This window comes from Erithacus rubecula (assembly GCF_903797595.1).
Source record: "Erithacus rubecula genome assembly, chromosome: 5".
Classification (NCBI taxonomy): Eukaryota; Metazoa; Chordata; class Aves; order Passeriformes; family Muscicapidae; genus Erithacus; species Erithacus rubecula.
The window spans coordinates 9541893-9563661 of NC_136687.1; the positions used below are offsets into that span (position 1 = coordinate 9541893).

Below are 21769 nucleotides of genomic sequence, written 5' to 3' on the forward strand. Positions count from 1 at the left end.
CATTAAATTAGTGCCTGGTTTTTTATCACTTAAAGGCATGGATTGGGACTAAGCTTGCTCTCATGGAACATAAAAGTAGTATAAGCAAGGTGGGGAAAAAAGATAGCTTTTCTTCAGAGACTGGAAATGAGATAGTAAGTCAATGAGGCAGAAAGATAACACAGTTCTGCTCCAGATTGTGGAAAACACCCAGGAGGGGGCTCATTTACCAAAATTGGTACTTGATAGTAGCAGGAAAAAAGGAATACACACAAAATGGTATAAATCTGGGTGAAGAGGATTCATGGTGATTTGTGAAAACAATGTATGCAGCTTAAAGTATACCAGCAGTAGTTTTGCATACAAATTAAAAGATGAAGATTTTTATACTCCTTCAGAGAATCAAATTTGCTGCAATTAACCAGGTAAAATACATAAGCCAAAGAGTGAGCTATTTGTTCTGGTTTGGCTACTCTAATATCCTGCTATCATACAGAAATGAAAAATAAGAAAATGGTGATTATTTCAGATCTTTCACTAACAGCATGATGATTGCATGGCAACTTTGATGTGGCTAAAATAAAATTTTCCTTTCCTCTACTTCTCCTGGTGCAGGCAGTACTATTTCCCTTCTCTATACTGTTGCCCAGGATCCCACACCATAAAGCTTCTTCTGAGAGGATGAAGAAATCTTTTCTGGAAGGCAGCTTAAAAACCACAAAAAATACAAACATTGTTTCAAACTGAATGGAAAAAGTGTGTTTTTACTGAACCAAATCTAGTAAAGATGGTATGGTATAGAAAAAATATGCACAGATCCAAGATCTGCATAAAGATTTTTCAAAAATATTTTCCAGATGCTTCATATTGTTGTGGGCAAAAGAAGCAGCTGCAGTCCATTTTACCTGGATGCTTAAACAACTGGAGCATACTAGTGAGCATTGCAATGTTGTTTGCTGGAGGCACCTTTGCTTGGTGAGAGCAGAGCAGAGCAAAGGCTCTTTACTCATGGCTTGCCCACCACCCACATTGCTGACAGCACTGCTCCTCCTGCTCAGCCACAGCTGGTTCACCTGTGAGGAATGACCCCTTGCTCCTTGTTGCCATGCTCAAAATTCCTCCCCTAAACCATCCAAACCAATAGCTCAGGCAAAAAATCCAGCTCATTTGTTGAACACCATTACAGTTATAAAGCCCATCACATTTATAATTTAAAATTTGTTTGCCATATACAGAGTAAAAACAGCTCTATTCTGAAGTCCTCATCTACTCTGATCACAAAGGATCAAACTCCTGTGTTTCTCAAAACATTTTCGCTTCTTCCTTTTATTTTTTTCTTCTTTTGTTTAAAGCAAAGATGAACCATGCTTGGGATTGTCATGAGTCACTTGATGAGCTATGGGGGTTTCAGCACCAGTTTTTCAAGAAGTGGCTGGATGCACAAAGAAACCATCAGATAAAGTGGGAGGTGCATGAGGCTCAGGAACGGGGACATGAAACAATAAATGCTTGCAATTTTGCAGCATGTAAAAACAGAGGGCAGCAGTCTTCCTAGTCAATGCTTAAGTATTTGAGATTAGGGCATATAAGAATAGATGTGACCCAGCTAGACAGCCATGACAGCTCTGGTTATCCAGCAGATCATAAAATTTTAAACTTCATCAGAGCAGTGAGCAATTATACCCTTTACATATTTTCTATTTAATGGGCATCACGTGAGGAGGGATGAGGTGGCATTGGTTTGTACTATGCTTGTAACTAATCAGCCAAAATCTCACTACCTCTACATGAATCTGCCACTGTTTTTCCCCTACCCACCCCTGTCTAATTAGAATAAATATTATTTTCTTTTTCTGCATATGAGGCATTGAACAAAGAATCTTATGCAGGATTGTTATTTTTACATCACAGCTCTCTCCCAAACTAATTTTGTTTGATGTACTTGTCAAGGACACCAGTTTTTCATACTGAATATTGCAGTTTTCAAAAAATGAGAAATTAAATAGAGGCAGCAAGTTTCATTACTTAAGAAAGAGGTATTGGATTAGTTACTGATGTCTTGTCAACATCATATTTCATTTCCCAGCTCAGTCTGACAAAAATTAGTGTAAATTAGTACCCAAGTTCTTATGACATGCACATCAGGAATAATTTGGGCAGGTGACCATGCTTGGAGACAAGTAGCCTCAGAACTCAGAAAGCTTGGGGCAGTTTGAGCATGTTTTGCCATTTTCTATCAAAGCTGTAGGTCTACACAAAACCTTGATATTTTCTCTTCTTTTCTCATCACAAGTCCTGAACACTGTCATTGCAAATAGATGGCATGCTTTCATGTATGAAGCTGTAATCTCCCTGCCAGTCCAGTTACCATCTGATTTTGCAAGCCAGATTTTCCATCTTGCATCTTTGCATGTATCAAACTTAACTTTGAGCCAGAGAAAATAAAGAGAGAAAGAGAGAGCAACCCAAGACATGCTCATACAATCTCTTGCAAACCACCTGCTTTGTATTTGCTCCAATGCCAGGTCCTGTACACCCAACCAGTGTAGTGATAAAACTAGGATCAAGAAAAAAATTTCACTGGTGTAGGGAAAAAGGAGTTTTAACCTTTCTATTAATCTATATGAATGAAGGGAAAGCACCACCAAATATCTCTAATCTACTCTTTATATTTGTAAATCATACATTATAATTAAGGACAGTATTATGTTTTCAAAACTTTACACATCTGTAATTTCTGTTTGGAATTAAATCATAATTTTATTTTCCCAAGTTATCTGAGTTACCATAGGCCAGAGTAATTCTGAAATTACCACCTAAAATTGCACATTTTTTATTGCCTATGGCATTCTTTCAGCAAATTAATTTTTAATACCCAGGCACATAATATTGAAAAGTTGCCTTTATGCATTATAACTTGCAACTTTTAGTTCTATAAAGGACACTCATTTCTTAGCCTCAGCCCCTGTGGGCCAGTTTGTAAACTCATGTACTCACTGTACTGACTTTAAAGGGCCTGTACTCCCAACAAGTATTCCATGGGGATCCAGCAAACCATCTCCACAAACACAGGAAAGACTTTTTAAAAGGGATTAAAGATTTTGGTGGGACAGGAGTTTTCACAGGGATCCCAGGAGGAAAAAGTCATTTTTGAAACATAGCACTGATTAGGTATACTCAATATTCTTTGAAGAAATCGCAAATGAAGGATGCAACCAAAAAAAAAAAAAAAAAGTCAATTTTGAAAAGCTTAGCAGGAATATTTAAAAAGGATTCTGTCAAATATCTCAGAAACAGATAAGGTACAGACTAAAATTGAATACTGCTGCATGGTCATTCATCAATGCCAACAACAGTTTTTAGGCTACTGACAAACTTTTGAATATATCTCACAATAGTCCTCACTTGCATCTAAATTACCACCCACCTCCAAATGTAAAGGCAAATGATTTTCACAAATTATATATAGAAGTGTGAGAGACATTAAAGCTCACAATTTGGAAATTGAACTATATTTTCCTTCTTAATAAAAGCTCTACTTAAAAAAAAATGGTTCATTGGGTATCTTAGAAAGAACTCAAGGAAGATTATGTTTTTATTCCTTTCCTGAATATTTTATACTCCTTCTACCATGCAGTAATTGTGTCTGTTATTTAATTGCTCTCATTTAAGAGCTAATAAAAGATATAAATCAGGTAGCTTTTAAAAGATATCACAAGGAAGTTTTACTATCAAAACCATAAACAGAAATTCCTCCATTGTATTGCTATTGAAATAATATAATTACATCACATCAACCATTTTTATGTTTTTCCTTGCTTCAGGCACCTAAAAGAGCAAAATGGATTTTTATTCTGTTGTAGACAGTCTGATGTAGTATTCTGTGCATTGTCCTTTAAAGCAATCAGTCACCATGAATTCTAAAAATCATAGGTTCTTGAAGAAAAATGGGTTTTCCTCTATTGACATAAAAATACTTCAGCTAAACAAACTCTTACTTAATGCTAGCTACATTTACTGCTGTCACAAACTTAATGCTGCTCCTTGTTCAACAAACTTATATTTATTTTAAATAAAAATCACCCATTTAAAAATGAGGCAAATAATTAAGAATCGTCCCTGAGGAAGGACAACAGGAGATGATGATGATGATGATGATGATGATGATGATGATGATGATGATGATGATGGCTTGTTTCCAGTATGCCCAAACCCAACAGCTTCTGAATGCCCCAGAGATACAGAAATGCCAGTAGGATAGACAATGATAGCACTGTCTCATGAACAAGAACAAATTATTTAAATTGCTCAGCAGCTTGGATTAAAATCAGTTGCAGACTAAAGACACACTGGACTGTCCAAGGCCAGAATTGTCAGATTTGAGAATGTGCTCCACACAAGGGCCACTTGCAGAAATATTCCTTCCCCCCACACACTCTGGAGCCAAATTAACACTAATCTCTTCCTGTCAGTCATTCTCCATGGCATTGCCTCAGCAATTAAAATTTAATGTGTGCACAGAGAAGCCCCAGAGCATTACAGGCTTTGATAAAACTACTTTTATAAAAAATCAGCATTGCAGATTCACTCCCTGTCCCGATAGTTTTACCTTATTCATAAGTGTTAGGAGTAATGAGAAGGGAATTAATCAGGAATAATATTTTAGTTCAGCTCTGATTCTTGATGGTGTTATTTAGACAAAATGAACAAACTCTCCATAGTTCCCATACTGTTGATATTTATCTTGGAGGACAGCAAGTGAAACAAGCATCAGTGCAACACCTTGATGTCTGAAAAGTTCAGAAAAAGTGGTATACTTCTTTAAATTCTTCAAGAAATCTTCCGTACAAATAAAAAATCCTCTTATCTTTGGATAAATCTAATTATTTAAATGCACATATTGATTAAAGTTTACTTGCCTTTTGAACTTGTAGAGGATGAAAGCCCCAACTGCAACTAAACAAATAACAAAGAGAACCACAATAGCCCAGTAGCCACTGCCTCCTCCAATCCTCTGAGAGTCTGAAAAACAAAATAAAAGAACAGTTTTGCAGTTTTGCATGTCCCCTTCCACATCATTCACAATCTTCAATGCTCTTTTCTACTTAATTTCCAGGTCAAAAATATTGGTTGCTATTTTTGCACTTTTCACTCTGTGGCTTCTTCAGGAAGGCAAAACCACAAAATTAATTGGTGACTTGTTACTCTTTAAAAAAAAAAGAAAGAAACAAATATCAAGACCCAAGGTCCTGAAGATTTAATTATTTGCATACTCAGTGGCTGGTTGGGTTTTTTTCAGGGAATCTGAAGTTATCATAGTAAATGATCACACATTTACTCAGCACATGCTTTGCAAAAGCAGGGTTGTATTAATTTCACAGATGGAGAAACTAAGGCTCTGAACAACAAATGGCCTCATCAAGGTCATGCATTGGTGAAGGCTGGAATGAACATGGGCTTCTTTCAATCCCTTTTGTGCTGGCAAAGGAATGTCAGCCCTTTACACCAGACAAGGTACCACAGTGAGACTGCAGCACAATTCTACATTAGCAACTAGATAAGGGTTTTGTCTTCTACAGAGAGCTGACAGATAAAATATCACACCAGCATTTACACAAATTGATAGTGGCTGGCTAAAGCTGTTCTCCCACAACACACTGAAATAAATAAAGAGGGATACATTATGGGAGATAATACACAAACAAAAATTACAGGACATTCTCATAAAAGATTCAAGTCAAGGCTGGATTCAAGTCAAAACATCATTTTAATGTCTCCCTGATCAAAATACACACATGTATGCACACTAACTCTCTTCAACCACTTTCCATCAACAGTGAATCCAGGGAGGCAGGAAATGCACACAAAAAATGCCCCACGCTGTTTCCATTTGATTAAACAGAGAAAAAGCATAATTTATCTCAGGACAGGACTAGCAAAGTGGAGACCCTGCAGCAACCTTCCCATTAGTTGATCAGAAGATCAGAGACACATGGCAGAGATGCAGCAAGCCTTGTGTTATACCCATGTAGTTACAGCAGCAGTTAATGGCTGATATATGGCAAAGAAGTTCTGCTTTCTTAGCAGCCAGTGCAGCCTAAAGAGCCTTTAGATCACCAGATCATGAGTTTGTGAAGCCTAATTGGCTCCTCCTTCAGGGCACTATTTTGTACAATGGAGGTATTTACTTTATGTGTGGTTACACAGGAAAAACAAGGAGCTTGTGGTACAAATCACAAGATATGACAAAATGGAAACATTAAAAAAATTATTTTATATATTTATAATAATGACCAAACAAAGATGTACACATATATACATGTATGAGTATATATACAAACATATATTTAATCATATGTGTGTCTATTTATATGGAACAAGTACCAAGTATATACATATGTGTTATATGTACACACATATATTGATAAAGATTTTCTCCTTAAATTATTAGAACTTGAACAGGCATCCAAAAGTTGATCTATTGATGGCTTTTTGATATATTTACCTGAACTGGAGTCAGCTAAAGTCACTAAGACCCAGTATCCTCCCCTCAGAAAGAAACTGATGTTGTGTGCATTCAGGGCCTGCTTTATTGCTGCTATTCTCTGAAAATACAACAGAGAGAATGTCAGTTGTCTTGTGCTCTCTTCCACTTTGAGGCACCCTATGTCTTAAAAAAGAAAACCTCGGGTTCTTTAAATGGTAAAAGCACTTGTCAATGATGAGCTGAAATTCAAAAGAAATTCAATATTTAAAAACCAAGCAAAACTCCAGAAGACATATAAGCTGAAAATGTCACAATTTTATAGGCAAACCTTTCTTTTGGATTATCCAAGTCTTTACATTTACTCAGTATGTCACAGACAGTAAGCAATTTGCACACACTATTTGGTTTACCTGGGTCATAACTCACACAATGCATAATCCATATTAAAAACCTCCCATTCTTCTAACCTATCAGAAGAAAACCTGTGATGTCACTTTGGATTTCTTGCCATGAAAAGTAACTACTATTTAAAAATGAACTGCATGTCATAATTTACCTTACCTCCTTACCCAGAATGGAATGAATTCCATTTATAGCTAATTTTTAACAATACTCCCAGAAATATATACATTCACCCATGTGGAAAAAAAATCAGTATTCCTCCCATTTTCCTCCAGTGGATAGAGCATAGTGAAATATGGTCTCTCATATTTTTATGGAGCAGAACCATTAAATATACCCTCACATCCTAACCCCAGATGACAAATTGTCTGAATTATACTTTCTACTTGCTTGTGTCTTCAACATGGTCAATTTTCTAAAAGATCAAAGATAGTTTTATACTCTATGCCTTATAATTTGGGACACAACTTCCCAAAGGATGCCAAATTAGAAATTTGCTTTATATCCATGAAACATTCACAAGTAACTCCTTTTACGATATTATCAATTATGGTGCTCATCTTTGACAAGCTTTTGAAGTATAATGGATAAAAATCCCTGTAGTCCCTCTCCTATTATGGGCAGACACTATACAAAAGTTCAAATATCATCATTCTTTTTGAGGAATATCTAACTTCTGAAGTTATTGCTCTGATTTTATTAAAATTTTTAATGTGAGAATGACTCAATGTAAGAGTGAAATGATCATGGCTTCAGTTATATCACAAGACAATTACAGCAGACAGCTCCTAAGTATTTATCTTGTTGCCCAAAGCCTGAATAGAAAATGGATATGACAAATCCACTGATTAGGAGGCTTTGAAATGATGCTTCTATCAATGAAATAAAGTTTCTTTGTATCGATCCAGGTCCATTCATGGGTTCATGGTGTACAGTGTAAGTGAGACAACTGCTTTAGGTTAATCTGACTTACAGCCAGTAAATCTAATTTCTGAGATCCATAACTTTTGATTCTTTATATTTTCCTGGCAGATTCATAAGGAGCCCAATATTTGGTGTAGTTTTTGCTTAAGTCATTAAGACTTTTTTGTTATTTAACTCCCCACTGCTGGATTGGTACCCAAATCTATGTGAACAACATGTCCTCAGGTCAAAAATTTCAATCTCATGTGAATCCAACCAAATTTCTGGCTTATTTATTTCACTGATAGACTGATGTTTTTTTCAGTGCTCATAGCTTTTATTTTTTCCCTTCCCCAAGGTATTTATTGGGTGTGGTGCTGCCACCTCTCCAGCATTTTAAAAAACAAATGTGGCCTTTGAAGCACCTATCTAGACTTCTTAAGTTAAGGTTCATATACCAGCATTTGAATTTTCCCCCTTCTTTTTCTACATCCTTTACAATGACAATATTTGAAAATGTGGACACAATGGCTCCTGTGGTATAAGATTTAAAAGAATGAAAATTAATGACTCTATTCAACCTCTTACCCACTTACACATCTTGAGTTCTGAATTTTTCTTTTTGCCAAAGCAACTCACTGGGAATTTTTGTGAAGTAGTTTGTCTGGATAGAAATCTTCCTCAGAGCCCCTGTCTTCCAGATTATAGTTTAATTGCACTTTAATTGACACTTTCAACTGGACTTATCCCACCTGACATTAGATATGCAATAGATGTGCATAAATTAAGCCACCAAGTCTTCTCTGGAGTCAATAATTAGAATGGAATACTTTTGAAAATTCTCTGTTCTTGAAAGCAGGTTAAATCACAGTCAGTTTTTATTTCTCCCTGCATATATTTGAAATAAAAAGGGCTCTTGTCAGAATGGAATAAAATTTCAGAATTTTCCAAAGGGCTCCTCCTACTGCACTGTCAGCTTAGTTACCATCTTTGTTATTGATGGCTATTTTTATCAGTAATGATTCATATGCTACATGACTGACCTAATAAACAGTATCACATCCCAACACTCCCTGTAAAGCACCAATAAAAACTCCAGCAAGCAGGTGTTTTCTGCCTGAGCAAGAAATATCTAATCTTTCTGAAATAATGTAATATTCCCAAATATAAAAGGTGTTCAGCTGAGAACAAAGAGGTTCTCTTTAAGAAAAGGCATTTTATAACTAAGTTAAGGGTATCAGGGACACCTCTCCAATGTGGAGAAAACATTGTTCACTGCTGAGTCCTCACAAAAGTGTCACAACACTGACTTTGAGAACTGGTACGGGCAGTGAGAGAAAGCACATCCTTCCAGTGATTTATGATAAAATCCTTCAAGATTCTCTTCTAGTAACAGAAGGGAATGTAAGGAATCTTTAAACATATGACAATATGAGTATTTTCTAGTTGACTTACCAGAAGCTATTGCTTCTAAGTTTATTCATATAGAGTATATTTTCAGGATATTTCTCAAGTCACAATTGATTCAGATATAACACATTCAATCAGAATTTTTGCCATTCAAGTCTAAACCAACAAACTTATATGCACATATCAATAGCTAAAACAACGTCCATTAGCAATAATATAAAACCAGAAATGTAGGCAGCAGTCATAAGAAGACTGGCTGTACATCTCTACAGCACTGTAGTCTATAAAACAACTGGTGTTGAGATGTGACACTGGTGCACCTGACTCATTATCACTGCATAGCACAGGCTGCTGTCTCCCTTGTTCCTGTTCCTGCTCCAGCCCCAGACACCTGGGTCTGACCTGGTTCATCCTAGCAATGTCAGAAATGTACACCTATTCTCTAGATTATACAATTAATTTCCCCTCCCTGTGCTTCTCTAGTTCCAGAAAACTTTTGTAGGATCTTACTGGAGAACTAATTACAAAACCATGTCCTGCTACACTACTGTGACATACCTACATCCCACTGAATAACTTCCAGCATGTGATTACTCCTCTTTATGCTTCAAAGTAACTCACTTGATGTTTCAAATATAAGAAAAACCTTGAGACAGCATTGATTTTAACTGATATTCTTTAAGCTGCCTTGAAGGACAGCACTAATATAGAAATTGAGATTTAAAGGGAACTAATCTTTACACTGAAATAAAATGTTTGTACAACCAAAAGAATCTAACACCATTAGTTTCCTTAAATTATTGAACACATCCATTCCCCACAGGCTCAGAATAAGGAATTTCTTTCAGAAGGTTCACCTTGCTTCTTCAAGAAATGGAAATTTTCAAATAATTTTGAAGCAGTAATATTCCCCTGGCTGAAAGGCTTAGTTCATTAATTGATCTCTACAAAAGAAACAACCTGCTAATATTAAATATTTCCAGCAACATAATCAGGAATTCAGACTCCCACGAATTCTCACTGTGATTACACAAGAGAACAGTAAGGGTTTCTGCCAAAAAAGCAGAAAACTTTGTGCATCCACACCACAGTCTGTACATTTTCATGTCTGACACCTCCTGTTCAAGCACTTGGACAACTTCAACATACTTCTTTGGACCTTCCAAAGGTTCTCATGAACTCCAAACACAATTTATTTGGTTTATGTTAATATGAAGAGCTTTGTCTTACCTGCTTCTCCAGCTGTTTGGAAACTGTGACCTGGTCTTAAAAAGTTGTAAAATGCCCTTCTAAATTAAGGATAATACCTTACACTGATTCTTTGTAACTGGCAGGACATGAACTGCAAGGTACAGGCACAGAGCTGGGATCTATTTCTTCTCTATCACAGCAAAAGGACAAATATAATAAATTGTAAGTGCCAAACAGTCTTCTGGTTTTCAACTGCCATGAAGTATTTTGCTATGAAAGAAACATGATTTGAAAACAACTAGAGAGAAACTAATGTCTGATTTTCAATCCTGTGTTTACTAAATTTGTTTCTTTCCAATTGAAAAGGACATTTTCTTACAAGGGCAGAAAATACTTGATGGTCTTTACATTATGGGTCAAAGACTAAGGTATTGGGATTGTTTGGACCTGAAATCTAATTTCCTTCTGAAGACAATGCAGAGACTCTTTGCTTTACTGGATCTTCCTAGAATGACATGCATCACTGTTGTTTCTGTTTAAAACACAGACCAATATTAAATATTCTTAAGAAATTAATTCCAGAAAGAATTAGGCCTGTACACTGTCAAACACAGCAGACATAGCTGCTGTAGCATTCACATGCATCTTGTCAGGTGGGAGTGAGATCTTTACACAGGCAGGGATCACCTCTTAATTTCATAGAAAGACAATGAGAGCACAGCCACTTATTGCAAAACAGGAAGAAGACTGGTCTAGGCAGATGTGCATTGCTCTGGTTACCTTATCACTAGTTATGCTTCTCTTCTTTTTTGGTTGATTTGCTGGTAGTAGCACATGCAAGTCAGCAGTTGTGGGCAGACCAGGTTTCACAACTGTCATGAGTGTTTCCTCGGGTATACTGGTCTCCTGTGAAGACAACAAAGGCACACTTTGTGTTTTATATAAAATACAGAAATAACTCCACATAAGGCTTTTAGACTTCGGTGTTCAGATCCTCAATATTTAAAGGGAATTCCACTAGAAGCTGAAACATGAACAAAGCATATAAACAAAACATAACTGTACTGAAATGTGAGCTGCTCTTTGAATATTGAAAGATCTAAGTGTTGTTATCACATTAAAGTAATTCAGTGGCATCACAAAATGAAGCAAAACAAAGAGGTTTTCAGGTTTTGTCAAAATTCTGCAATGGCTGAACACTTCTAAGGTAACATAAAAAAAAATCCTAAGTGATTTAGGATCCTTTGTGGGCCACTCAGACATAGGATAGACTTAGAAGTATGTATTCATTACAGCTAACTTTAGCTTTTGAAGGTTACTTAAGAAGCTGCTTAATGGACAGAGAGAAGTTTTCCAATGTGAGACTAACACTCAGGTTCAATTCCTGAAATTGTAATGAATACCTTCATTCTCTGCTGAAAGACAAGTGTATCTCTTTGTAAAATAGTTTGGCTTTTAGTCCCAAATTTCTCCATGTTTTGTACAATGCAGCCACACAATTCTAAAAACCACACCCTGGGCCTTTTCCTTAACCTTCCTCAAACAGATGCTGAAACTCCATTAAATTGTTCATACACTTTGGTAAATGTTTTAGCAATTATCAAAATGAGAGAGCTATTTTATAGGAGGAATCAAATACTTTTTGACTGACACTGTGGAACTCATTATGGAATGAGTTTAAGTAGAAAAAAAGCAAGAAATTAATCTGACATTTGATAAGAATCTCGAAAAAAAAATAAAAGCAGGAACTGCTATAAATTCAAAGTTTAGAACCTGATTTGCACAATTGCAAACCCAGGAAAAGCAAAGTGATTTAAAATTCAAATATTTTATAAAAAATATCAAGCTGTATCTCAGTGTTACTGCCCTCATGAAAGCCACGTGTGCACCCTCAGTTGCTGGCAGGGTGTGTACCTGAACAACTCTGGAGCTCAAAGCTTCCAAGAGTTGATCTATTGCCACAGCACTACTGTGGCATAGTTTGCATTTGATTTAACCTACAGGATTCAGTTGTTCCCAATCCACATTTCTTTTGTGAACATGCTCTACAAAAACAGCTGTACAAATTGTGTGCCTATATATAATACATAATTTTCAAAGTTACAGAACAAGCACTGTTAATATTTTCTTTTTGCTTTGTTTTTACACATTGATGATGTCTTTTATATTACATTGCTTATCTTCTAAATCTATCACATTTAATCTACTTAACTCTTCTTGCTTTGGAGTCAGCAGTGTTTGCTAATATGTCTATCCCCAATCCCAGAGAGCAGTATTTAGTATTAATTGCCAATTAGGCTGTGTTAGACCTAAACTGTGTTCAACATCATCAGCGACAGCTTGCACTTAAAGGTGACACTAGGCTCAAACTTGCTTGAAACGTGGCTCATGAGGTTCAATTTATTATTTTGCTCTGCCTCCATTTTAAAATACCTTCTAAATGAGAAGGTATTAACTTAACCTTCAGTCTTTATGAGTGGTGAGGGAACACATTTGGGCCAATCTGAGAGAGCACCTTTGCGAGAAGTCGCGTCACAACCCGCCCGATGTCTTCCCTCCACTCCGGGATGTCGGGGTTGTACATGTCCAGGTGCTTTGTAAACTTCAGAGGAAGAACATGAAAATGATCTAGGAAAACAAACAGAAACAGCAAGAAATAAACCAGACTGCAAAAGGGGTTTGATGGTTTGATAGAGCTAAAAGGTAAAAGTCTCTATTTAGCACTTTTTGCAGTGCAGCGTTGCAGTATCCAGGACCCCTGCTGCTCTCTGTTGTCAGGCACTCCATTTCTTTCTGTATTTTTACCAACATCATCAAAATTGTGCCCAAAGACTAAAAAAGGAGGAAGAAAAGGAAATAAAGCAGACTTACTTACATGTTCTAGGGTCATAATGTTCCCAATAATTTTCCCCTAGGTCAATCAGGGAGTATTAAAAGGAAGTCTTTTATTTGAAATGATAATGTACCAATGGATTTTATTCTAGCTGAATCATAAGCATGTGGGGTTTTTTTCACTACATGTTTCTGTTTTCCATATAAAAGGAATACGTTCCTCCATAAACAAGAACAGAAATGGTATGACAAAGACTAAAATCTTCCCTCTTTGAAGACAAAATAAAACAAAGGTACGCCCACAATATTTCTCTGGATATTGTAAAAAAATCCAAAATACCAGAAATGGGTTGATCCTCAGAAAGTACTGTCTAAAATCTTCCCTTTCTCCCTACACTATTCTTGGATGAAAACCTAGGGAACTTAATGCAAAGCAGGGATAGAGAACCTCTGAAATGCACAAGTCAAACCTGCTTTCCCCCCCAGTATTTCCAACAGAATTTTGTTTTAAAATGGCTTTCTTTTTCAAAAGTTGCTTTATTTTCCTGATGGCCAGAACTTTCATGCTCTTGATATCAGGATTGGCAAAAGGAGCACTGAAATGATAAAGCCATTGATGTAGTCACACTAAGAGGGTTATATTTCTAAAGATTTCTAAAAAAGCTGATGTATTTATAAGTGGCAGCATAAATGTTGTATCCATTTATCTTGGAAAAGGAGAAGGTTCATAAAAGCTCCATTTAGCATAAGTAGGAGTTTTGTCATTATTTCAAATTAGTAATTGTACTAAAAGCAAAAATAACAGAATCTTCTTCAGACAATAGAGATGTATCACATCTTGTATTGCATGATATCTGAAGGCTTTTAGCTCTGCATTAAAATAAAAGCTCTTTATACTTATCACAATTCTCACATGTGACAGCACAAATACAAATGCAAATAATTTCCCAGCACTACATTTTCCACAGTATATTATGCCTTGTCACCACATTATAAAACACAAAAAAGCCACACCAGGGCACAGTGTGGAACAAGGGCTGAAAAGTTATTTAATAATTATAGCAGAGCTATATTTGATCCAAAATATCAGATAAACATCAAGGTAACAGTGACATATTGTGATAAAAGGCAATTATTTGATGTGGTTTTCAATGCTGACAGCATATACCCAACTAAGTTTTCTTTTTTTTCAGAGGTATTTAGACTACCTTCTTACAAATTCTGGGAAACTTACTAGTCACAGGCCAAAATATTACTACTTAAACATATCTAGCACCTGGGAACCACAGTAACATTTGAAATAAGTGATGGAAACAAAATGTTTGAGATCGAACCTCCCATACAATCCCACTGTTCAGCTTTGTGGAGTTATTTAGTGACTATTCATGTCTATAGTTATAACAATTAAATCTAGCATTGGATATAATTTTACAGTAGTTTCACTTGTTGTAGGGCTGGTTTTAGAGGTCCAATAAAAATACATATGAAACAAAAAAAAAGGGGGAAAAGCCAAATGTCTCACCAAAAACATGGACAACTTTTGAGTCCTGAAGCATAGAGCTCCCACAGGAAACTTGTACTGTAACTCTGACATCACCTGTCTCAGCAAATGTTGTCACCAGAAAACTCTCCAATGTAAGCAGTGGCTTTAAAAAACACAAAGAACAGTTAAAAACAGAACTTCAGCAAGAGCCATGAGAACAGTGCTGGAAGAGACTGTTGTTAAAAATACCACTAAAAAAATTCCCCAAAAATTTAATTTTTTCAATATTTTATCAAATTAATCAAATAAAATTTTCAATATCGAATTTTTCTTTCCCTAAAAGCATCCTATATAATCAGAATAGCAGCCAGATGAGGAAAATATTTACTTTAGAGTAATTGGTTGAATATGACATTTTCAGTCAGATCCCACTAGAATTAATGGAGTCTGAGGGAGACTCAACAATCTCTACAAGATTATATGAAGCAAGTAATTCACCTCAAAAATGTAGGTTATGTCAGGGTCAAAAGGATTAATGCTGACAACTTAGAGCACCAGCCCACAGTAACCTCTAAGGTGGAGCTGAGATACTCTGTTCCCTTATCACATCCTTCAGAATCACAAAACCCTTCACAAGATCCTCTGCCTGTTCTTGCAATGGCAAAGTCAATAATGATGAACAGATACAGGCTGGGATTATGGCAGACAGCATATTCACAAGAAAAAAGCCCACTGCACTTATTTGAAGCATTTCTCTGTCACACTTAGTCTGTCTCATAAAAAAAAATATTTTACTAATCTGTTACTGAAAAAATTACTTCAAAAGAAATTAACCCAGCTATACAATAAATATTCCCAATAGAAATACTTGGATATTTAATGCTCTAGGACATGTTTACATAGACTTTGATCCCCAAATGAATAAAACTGGATTGTTTGAGTGCTCCCAATGTTTTGATACCATTTAAGATAGCACATTTATTTTTTTTTATATGACAGCTATTTTAGACTTCCAAAGAATATTTCTACAATGAAAAAACCAAACCAGTAATCTATTTATTTTTTGGGGTTTTTTAGCATTTTAATTTACATCATGTTATTAGCTTGGAACTGCATAAATCCAAATTTCATCATTCACCAGTTATGATCCCAAATCCATCCCCTTCTAGTATTTGGGTTTTTTCCACAGGTAATGAAGTAGAATAAATTGTTGTTTTCCCCCACAAGGAAAGCAGTTTAGAAATTGAATGAAAGGGACAAACTTAACTGGAAAGATATTGAAATAATTTCAGTCAAAACCATTTGTGTACCTGAAGATTGTTTCCTATCCACCAGTAGAAAACTGTCAAATTAGGGTTCTTAGGCAGTATGATGGCTGTCAGGTTCACCTCCTGGTTTCTCCCAATGACTGGAACCACTTCTAAATTTAAAGCCTGGAGTGGAGCTGAACAAAGTTCCAAAAGTATCATTGAATAATAATTCATTTATTAACATCTCATTCCCTAAAAACCTCCCACCTGTTCACCATAAGGTCCTGAATTTCTTTTTCCCTCCCTTCTTTTCCTGCCTCTTTTACATCCATGTTGAAAGCCATGGACATAATTGGAAATACCCAATTTCAACCAAAAAACATTCCCCAGATCACCCAGACCCTTCAAACAAAATCTTAAAGCAGTAAGACAGATCAACAAAATGCACTTTTCTCATGCCCTCTCTTTTCATTCATGTCCAATTCTAGAACACATAAGCAAATATTCCAGTTAAAAAGTGTAAAAGGCAATCTCAGCTTTTTTTCCTTTTTAACTTAGTAACAAAAGATCAAGTGAATAGAAATCTAACAAATCTCAAATTGCTAAGGGAAAAGCAGAAAACTGAAAAAGAATGCTGCTGACTACTCATTTTCATTATAAAATATCAGCTGTATGGCTCACACCACACAAAAAATCTCATTAATGCATGCTTTAAAATAGATGTGTACATCAGGGGAGCATTTATTTGCAAATCAAAATGGATAACCTCTGGACTCCAAAATGTGCCTTAGAGTAAGTTTATTCCTTTCTGAACTACCAAAACCATAAACATTATTATTTGTTTAAAAGAAATGCATCATTACAGCAGCTTTATCTGCTTGTAAGTGTTGTGTTTATTAGTGTTTTGCTGTTTCACAGTACAATAACTGTGTTGAAAGAAAATCTTTCCCTCAGAGGTTTCCCAGTATATCTTTATCAGAATGTCTGAAGGTAAAAGCTTTTTAACAGTAAATGTGATAACTAGAATTTCTTCTTCACCTGTACCAACCACCTGGGAAAAAAAACAACACTGTATAGCTCAACATTCATTCATTACACAGAATGCATACTAATCCATTTCTGTTCCATTCTAAATATCTTTTAATTCATTTTTCATCTCAGGGCAAGCTTAAAGGTCTTAAAGTGTTTCTCTTATTTTTGTATCAGTAACTGAGTCATTGCTTGTTCACTTCTAACTCACTTTGACTAAACTGACTGAACTTCTGAGAGCAAGTTGCCCAAATTCCTTTTCCACCTCACTTCACCTGGTCTGTGTGGTGCTTCAGCTGAATGTAAGGCTCTACTTTCACTGCATTTTCTCCAATAACTCTTTAACCACCTATATGAATTCAAGAAATGTTTGATGCTTTACCAAATAATTTCTCCAGTAGCTTCTAGAAGAATAAAAATGCTTCTCCAGTGATGGTGTTTTGAAAAAATTCAGAAATGTTAGGAATTTTATTAAATTGTTTCTTCCTAGACATAGATTTTCTTCTGGAAGGATTTGAGAAACATTTTTGCTTTTGCCGTAAATTTGTGTTTCCACAGAGGAAACTGATCACTTTGAGATATGGCTTTGCTCCTGAGGAAGATTACTTTCTTTTCCAAAACTTTTAGAGGCCAAGTTTTTTGGTATTTGAATCATGACTGTAATCTTAAGTTTATTGTTTCTATATATTAAAGAGCTGAGAATAATTACTGCTTGTCTCTGTCACACAATTCCATAATTGCATCTGAACAAGCTTCATTGTACCCTGAAGTGTGCACAATTAAGACAGAAGTTAAATGATTTCTATTTAACTAAATTAAAATTTCAGTAGTTTTCAAAGTTCCATACTATAAAGGTCATGGTTCCATGAAAAATAAAATGCATGCAGCACATGTATTAATGTATGTAGTTCTTCTTCAGTTATTTTTATTCTGAGTTCTTGGGCCTTTTCAGTTGCCTACTCACATTTATGCTAATTCTAATTTATAATTTCTATTTCAGTTCATTAGGAAGTTGTAGATTGTTTAATCTGGATCAGAAAGTATGATTTGGATGATCGGCCAAAATTCTTATAATTATCCTGCATTACAGAGTATCCCATAGCAACCTGGCAGGAATGAAAAGTATTTCCTCTACCATTTGCCTCTGAAAAAATTCCCTGGGAATAATACATCAGTTGGAGACTGCTGAGTCCTGGAAGTAGGATTCTATAGAGATTTCTGCTTTCATGGCATTCCACAGTGAAAAATGTCCCTCAATGGCTATTAGTGTTTCACTAAAATGTAGAAATTGCAGTTTAATTATTGCCAACTAATTTCCTCAAATCTTGTAATTTACCTAAAAAAATTAAACAGAGCAAATCCCATGGAAAGCATTTACTCAAGCAGGCTGTGTAACACACTTCCATGAGTCTGCTAGTCCCTGTGCAGCACCCACAGGCAGGCTCAGGAAGGGATCACATCTGCCTCAGTGCTCTGCTGCCTCTGCACTTCAGCACCCAAGTCCCCCTAAGGCACCAGTCTTTTACTTGTGTAAAATAACTGCTTTCTGCAATTTGAAAATCTGCTGCACTAAAGAAAATCAACATCTTTTAGTTTTACTGTCTATCCTAACACAGGCCATATTAAAAGCACACTTTGAGTAAGTCTTCTGCTTTCCATCAGGGCTTGCTACTGCTTGTCATTCTCTGAAGTTATTTTTGTTATTAGAAGTTATTGTTGGAGAGAAGGATGTCACAGAGAGTTTTTTCCATTCATTGCTTGTACAGATCTATTTCTTTGCCTACTCCACTTCTCAGCACCTAGAAGTTTCTAAAAAGTAACAGTGAAGCCCTTAGTAATTTATCTGAGCTCTCTGGAGTTGTCAAATGATTTAAAAAGCAAACAAAACAGAGAAACAGATAATGAAACCGAGGTGTAAAGTTTGATTCTGATTCTTTCTGCTTGATATTAACAGGAGGTTGGTCTTTAGCACAGATGTGTTTGCCTTCACCTGCTAATCAAAGAAGAACTAGAGAGTCTGAACTCAAGGACACTGACTAGCAAAATAAATAAATATCAGCAGTCACTAGACAAGCTGACATAAAGCAGATGGCTCTGTGCACAACTTGGTATATGGCTCCAGTGATTTCCACTGCTTTGGGATTAGGATGGAAGACACACCACTCACAACAGAGGGAAACAGACACCTGGAGAATGCAAGATGAGTATCTTTTCCTTTGATGTTATTAGTTTCTGAATTTTTGATGCATCTGAAAACAGGCAACAGCTATCTTGATTCTCAAAGGAAGAGAAAAAATCAGTTCCACTTTTGAGTTCTCTTCTTCATTGCAGTTTTGAGATGACTGAGGTACATTAAGCTTGCAATGGTGCATGATATTCCCTGGGCAGTGCTATCCTTTATTTTATATCTGTTTGATTGGTTTGTTTCAGTCTTAATTAAGGAAAGGAAGAGAAGTATAAGTCAAGTAATACTGCCTGCAAACATGAAGTCATATCCAAGCACCATTTAAAACTCTGTGAGAATTAACTGCCTAAAGTTTAGATTTAGAACCGCTGAAATTTTGACTATTTTTTAAAACAACACAAGAGCTCATACGTTTCCCAACACTTCTGCTAACTTGCTTTATACTGCACCTGGAAGCTTTACAAAGACATAGTTTGAAGTATTAAATTTTCACTTCTAAGGCTGACAAGGGGTGTTGAATCAGGAAGATGGATCAAATCTGAAATTTATACTGAGGCATGCTTGTTATTTAAAGGATTAATAAACCATCCTTCTGCCAAATCCAAACAAAACTAATTCTGACCTCCTACTGGATTAGGTTTACGAACCTGTGCGTTAACAACACACAACACTGCAAGGCTGCGGGAGATATTGAAAAAATACACTTTCTCCTAATTGCGACTAGCAATTCCCTTTCCTACTTCATAGCTGAGATGAGTTTTTTTCCACAATGGCAAAGTGAGAAACAGGGAGCTGATTTACAGCTGACTTGGACGAACAGCACGGCCTCGTCGTGGCCAGCCAGGTTCTGCGCCTGGACGGAGACGCGGTACACGCCGGGGCTCTGGTAGCGGTGCCGGATGGGCTCCCCCGTCAGCGTCAGGTTCACGTAGATCGCCCGAAAGCCGTCGCCCAGGTCCACCTGGTACTTGGTGCTCAATACGTCACCCTGGAAGGAAAACGCACCAAGGATATCTGAAATGGCCACAAGCAATATAGACAGGACACGGGTTCATAGCCTTTTATGGAAGCACAACGGTATTTTCAGTCCCAGCCAGATATCGTGACCCAGCTGCAGCAAAACCACTACTGCCATGGCAATTACTTTAGTGCAACAGATGCTGTGTGCACTAATAGAGATAATATCATGTTCATAGAGTGAGGTGCTACCTTAATATTATATACCCCAGACCACTAATCAAGTTATATGGCAATTTAGCAATTTACTACTCATCCCACGAGTTCTAGCCTTTGCAATTATAATATAAAATTAATTGGCTTAGACATTCTTCACAGCACCTTCCAGCCACACCTTCTTAGTGTTAAACATGTGGCCTTTAAGACCTAAGCTGGGATCTTCACACAGGGGTAGAGCATTACACCAAGCTAAAAGCATGCCAAGAACTAACAAGCTCTAGTGCAAAATTAGATGCATGCTTAATGAAACAGATCACTGACTTGAGTTTTGGAAACAGTTTTAAAAGTCCAGTCAAATAATTCTGTCATGTCAAACATCTCATGGAATTTTATAATTAATCACACTTCTGCTAAGTGCTCCTTTAAGTGACACTGTATTCCTAAATTCAGGCCTAAAGTACCACAAGACTGATACCACTGTCAGAGGACAAACATGACCATCACTCATGTTATGGCATGGCTGCTCAAGAGAGACATCAGGCCTGTGCCACATGGACTGGTGATTTGGATGTAGTCAAAGGAAAATTCATTTTAGCTGTGAGCAGCAACACTTTCTCAATACTACTGGCAGCACTGCCTGAGTGAGTGTCCCTGGTTCCTTATGCCCAGCAGTGTGGATGTTCCTGCTTGCTTGCAGGATCATGGCCATCCCAGCCATGCACTTCAGACAGGCTGCAGGACCAGCCTTCGTAGAAAAGCCTCTTTGTTGTGAAAACAAGTATTGATTTCAAAAACTTCCCTGGCTCTAGGAAAGGAATGTATACACCCATACGCTGGTCAAGTGACATAAAAGACCGTCAAAGCAGAAAAGGATTGACATTAAAGTACTCAAAAAACCACTTCATTTCTCCGAAACCATTCTCTGAAATTGCTTTATTTTAAAATTTAATCCTAAAAGACAGCACTTATGTAATTCTTTTCACAATGACAACGATCAGTGATTGCAATAATCTCCCCACTGGTGAATTACTCAGAGTTGGACACCTCTAAGATTTAGCAGAACAGGTATCCTGTCCTATACTTTCCCAAGAGAGGTTGGACTAGATGATCTTTGAGGTCCTTTCCAACCTGTCAGTCTATATTTCTATGATTCTTTGAAAATCAAAAGAGGTATCATGCCTAGGACCTATGTACCCTTCCATTACAAAAAAAAAAGGAAAATATATTATTATATCCTCCTTTTATTAGTTTGCAGTATTTATTTGATTTTCTTCCATGTTTCATCACATGAAACAGCATTGCTTATAATGTAAAAAATACCCATTATAAGAAACCTGTAGTATTATCAAATACCTAAGCACCATATTTCAAGACACATAAAGGACTGTGAAAGCCTCTTCACTATGAATAGTTTTCCCAAATAACATCTTTCTTTGGACAAC

At 36.4% G+C, this 21769-nt stretch overlaps 1 protein-coding gene across 5 annotated transcripts in view; it reads right to left on the minus strand.

Annotated features, from left to right (window-relative positions):
- The window catches only part of SORCS2 (sortilin related VPS10 domain containing receptor 2), a 530132-nt gene that overhangs the window by 17085 nt on the left and 491278 nt on the right, over nt 1-21769 (minus strand). For all 5 annotated transcript variants that reach the window (XM_079307025.1, XM_079307023.1, XM_079307024.1 and 2 more), the window contains exons 19-25: nt 19953-20139; nt 15998-16131; nt 14727-14850; nt 12888-13000; nt 11153-11278; nt 6485-6584; nt 4899-5001 (exon numbers count right to left, since the gene is read on the minus strand). In XM_079307025.1, coding sequence (XP_079163151.1) covers nt 4899-5001; nt 6485-6584; nt 11153-11278; nt 12888-13000; nt 14727-14850; nt 15998-16131; nt 19953-20139 — 887 coding nt within the window. The remainder of the gene's footprint in view (nt 1-4898; nt 5002-6484; nt 6585-11152; nt 11279-12887; nt 13001-14726; nt 14851-15997; nt 16132-19952; nt 20140-21769) is intronic.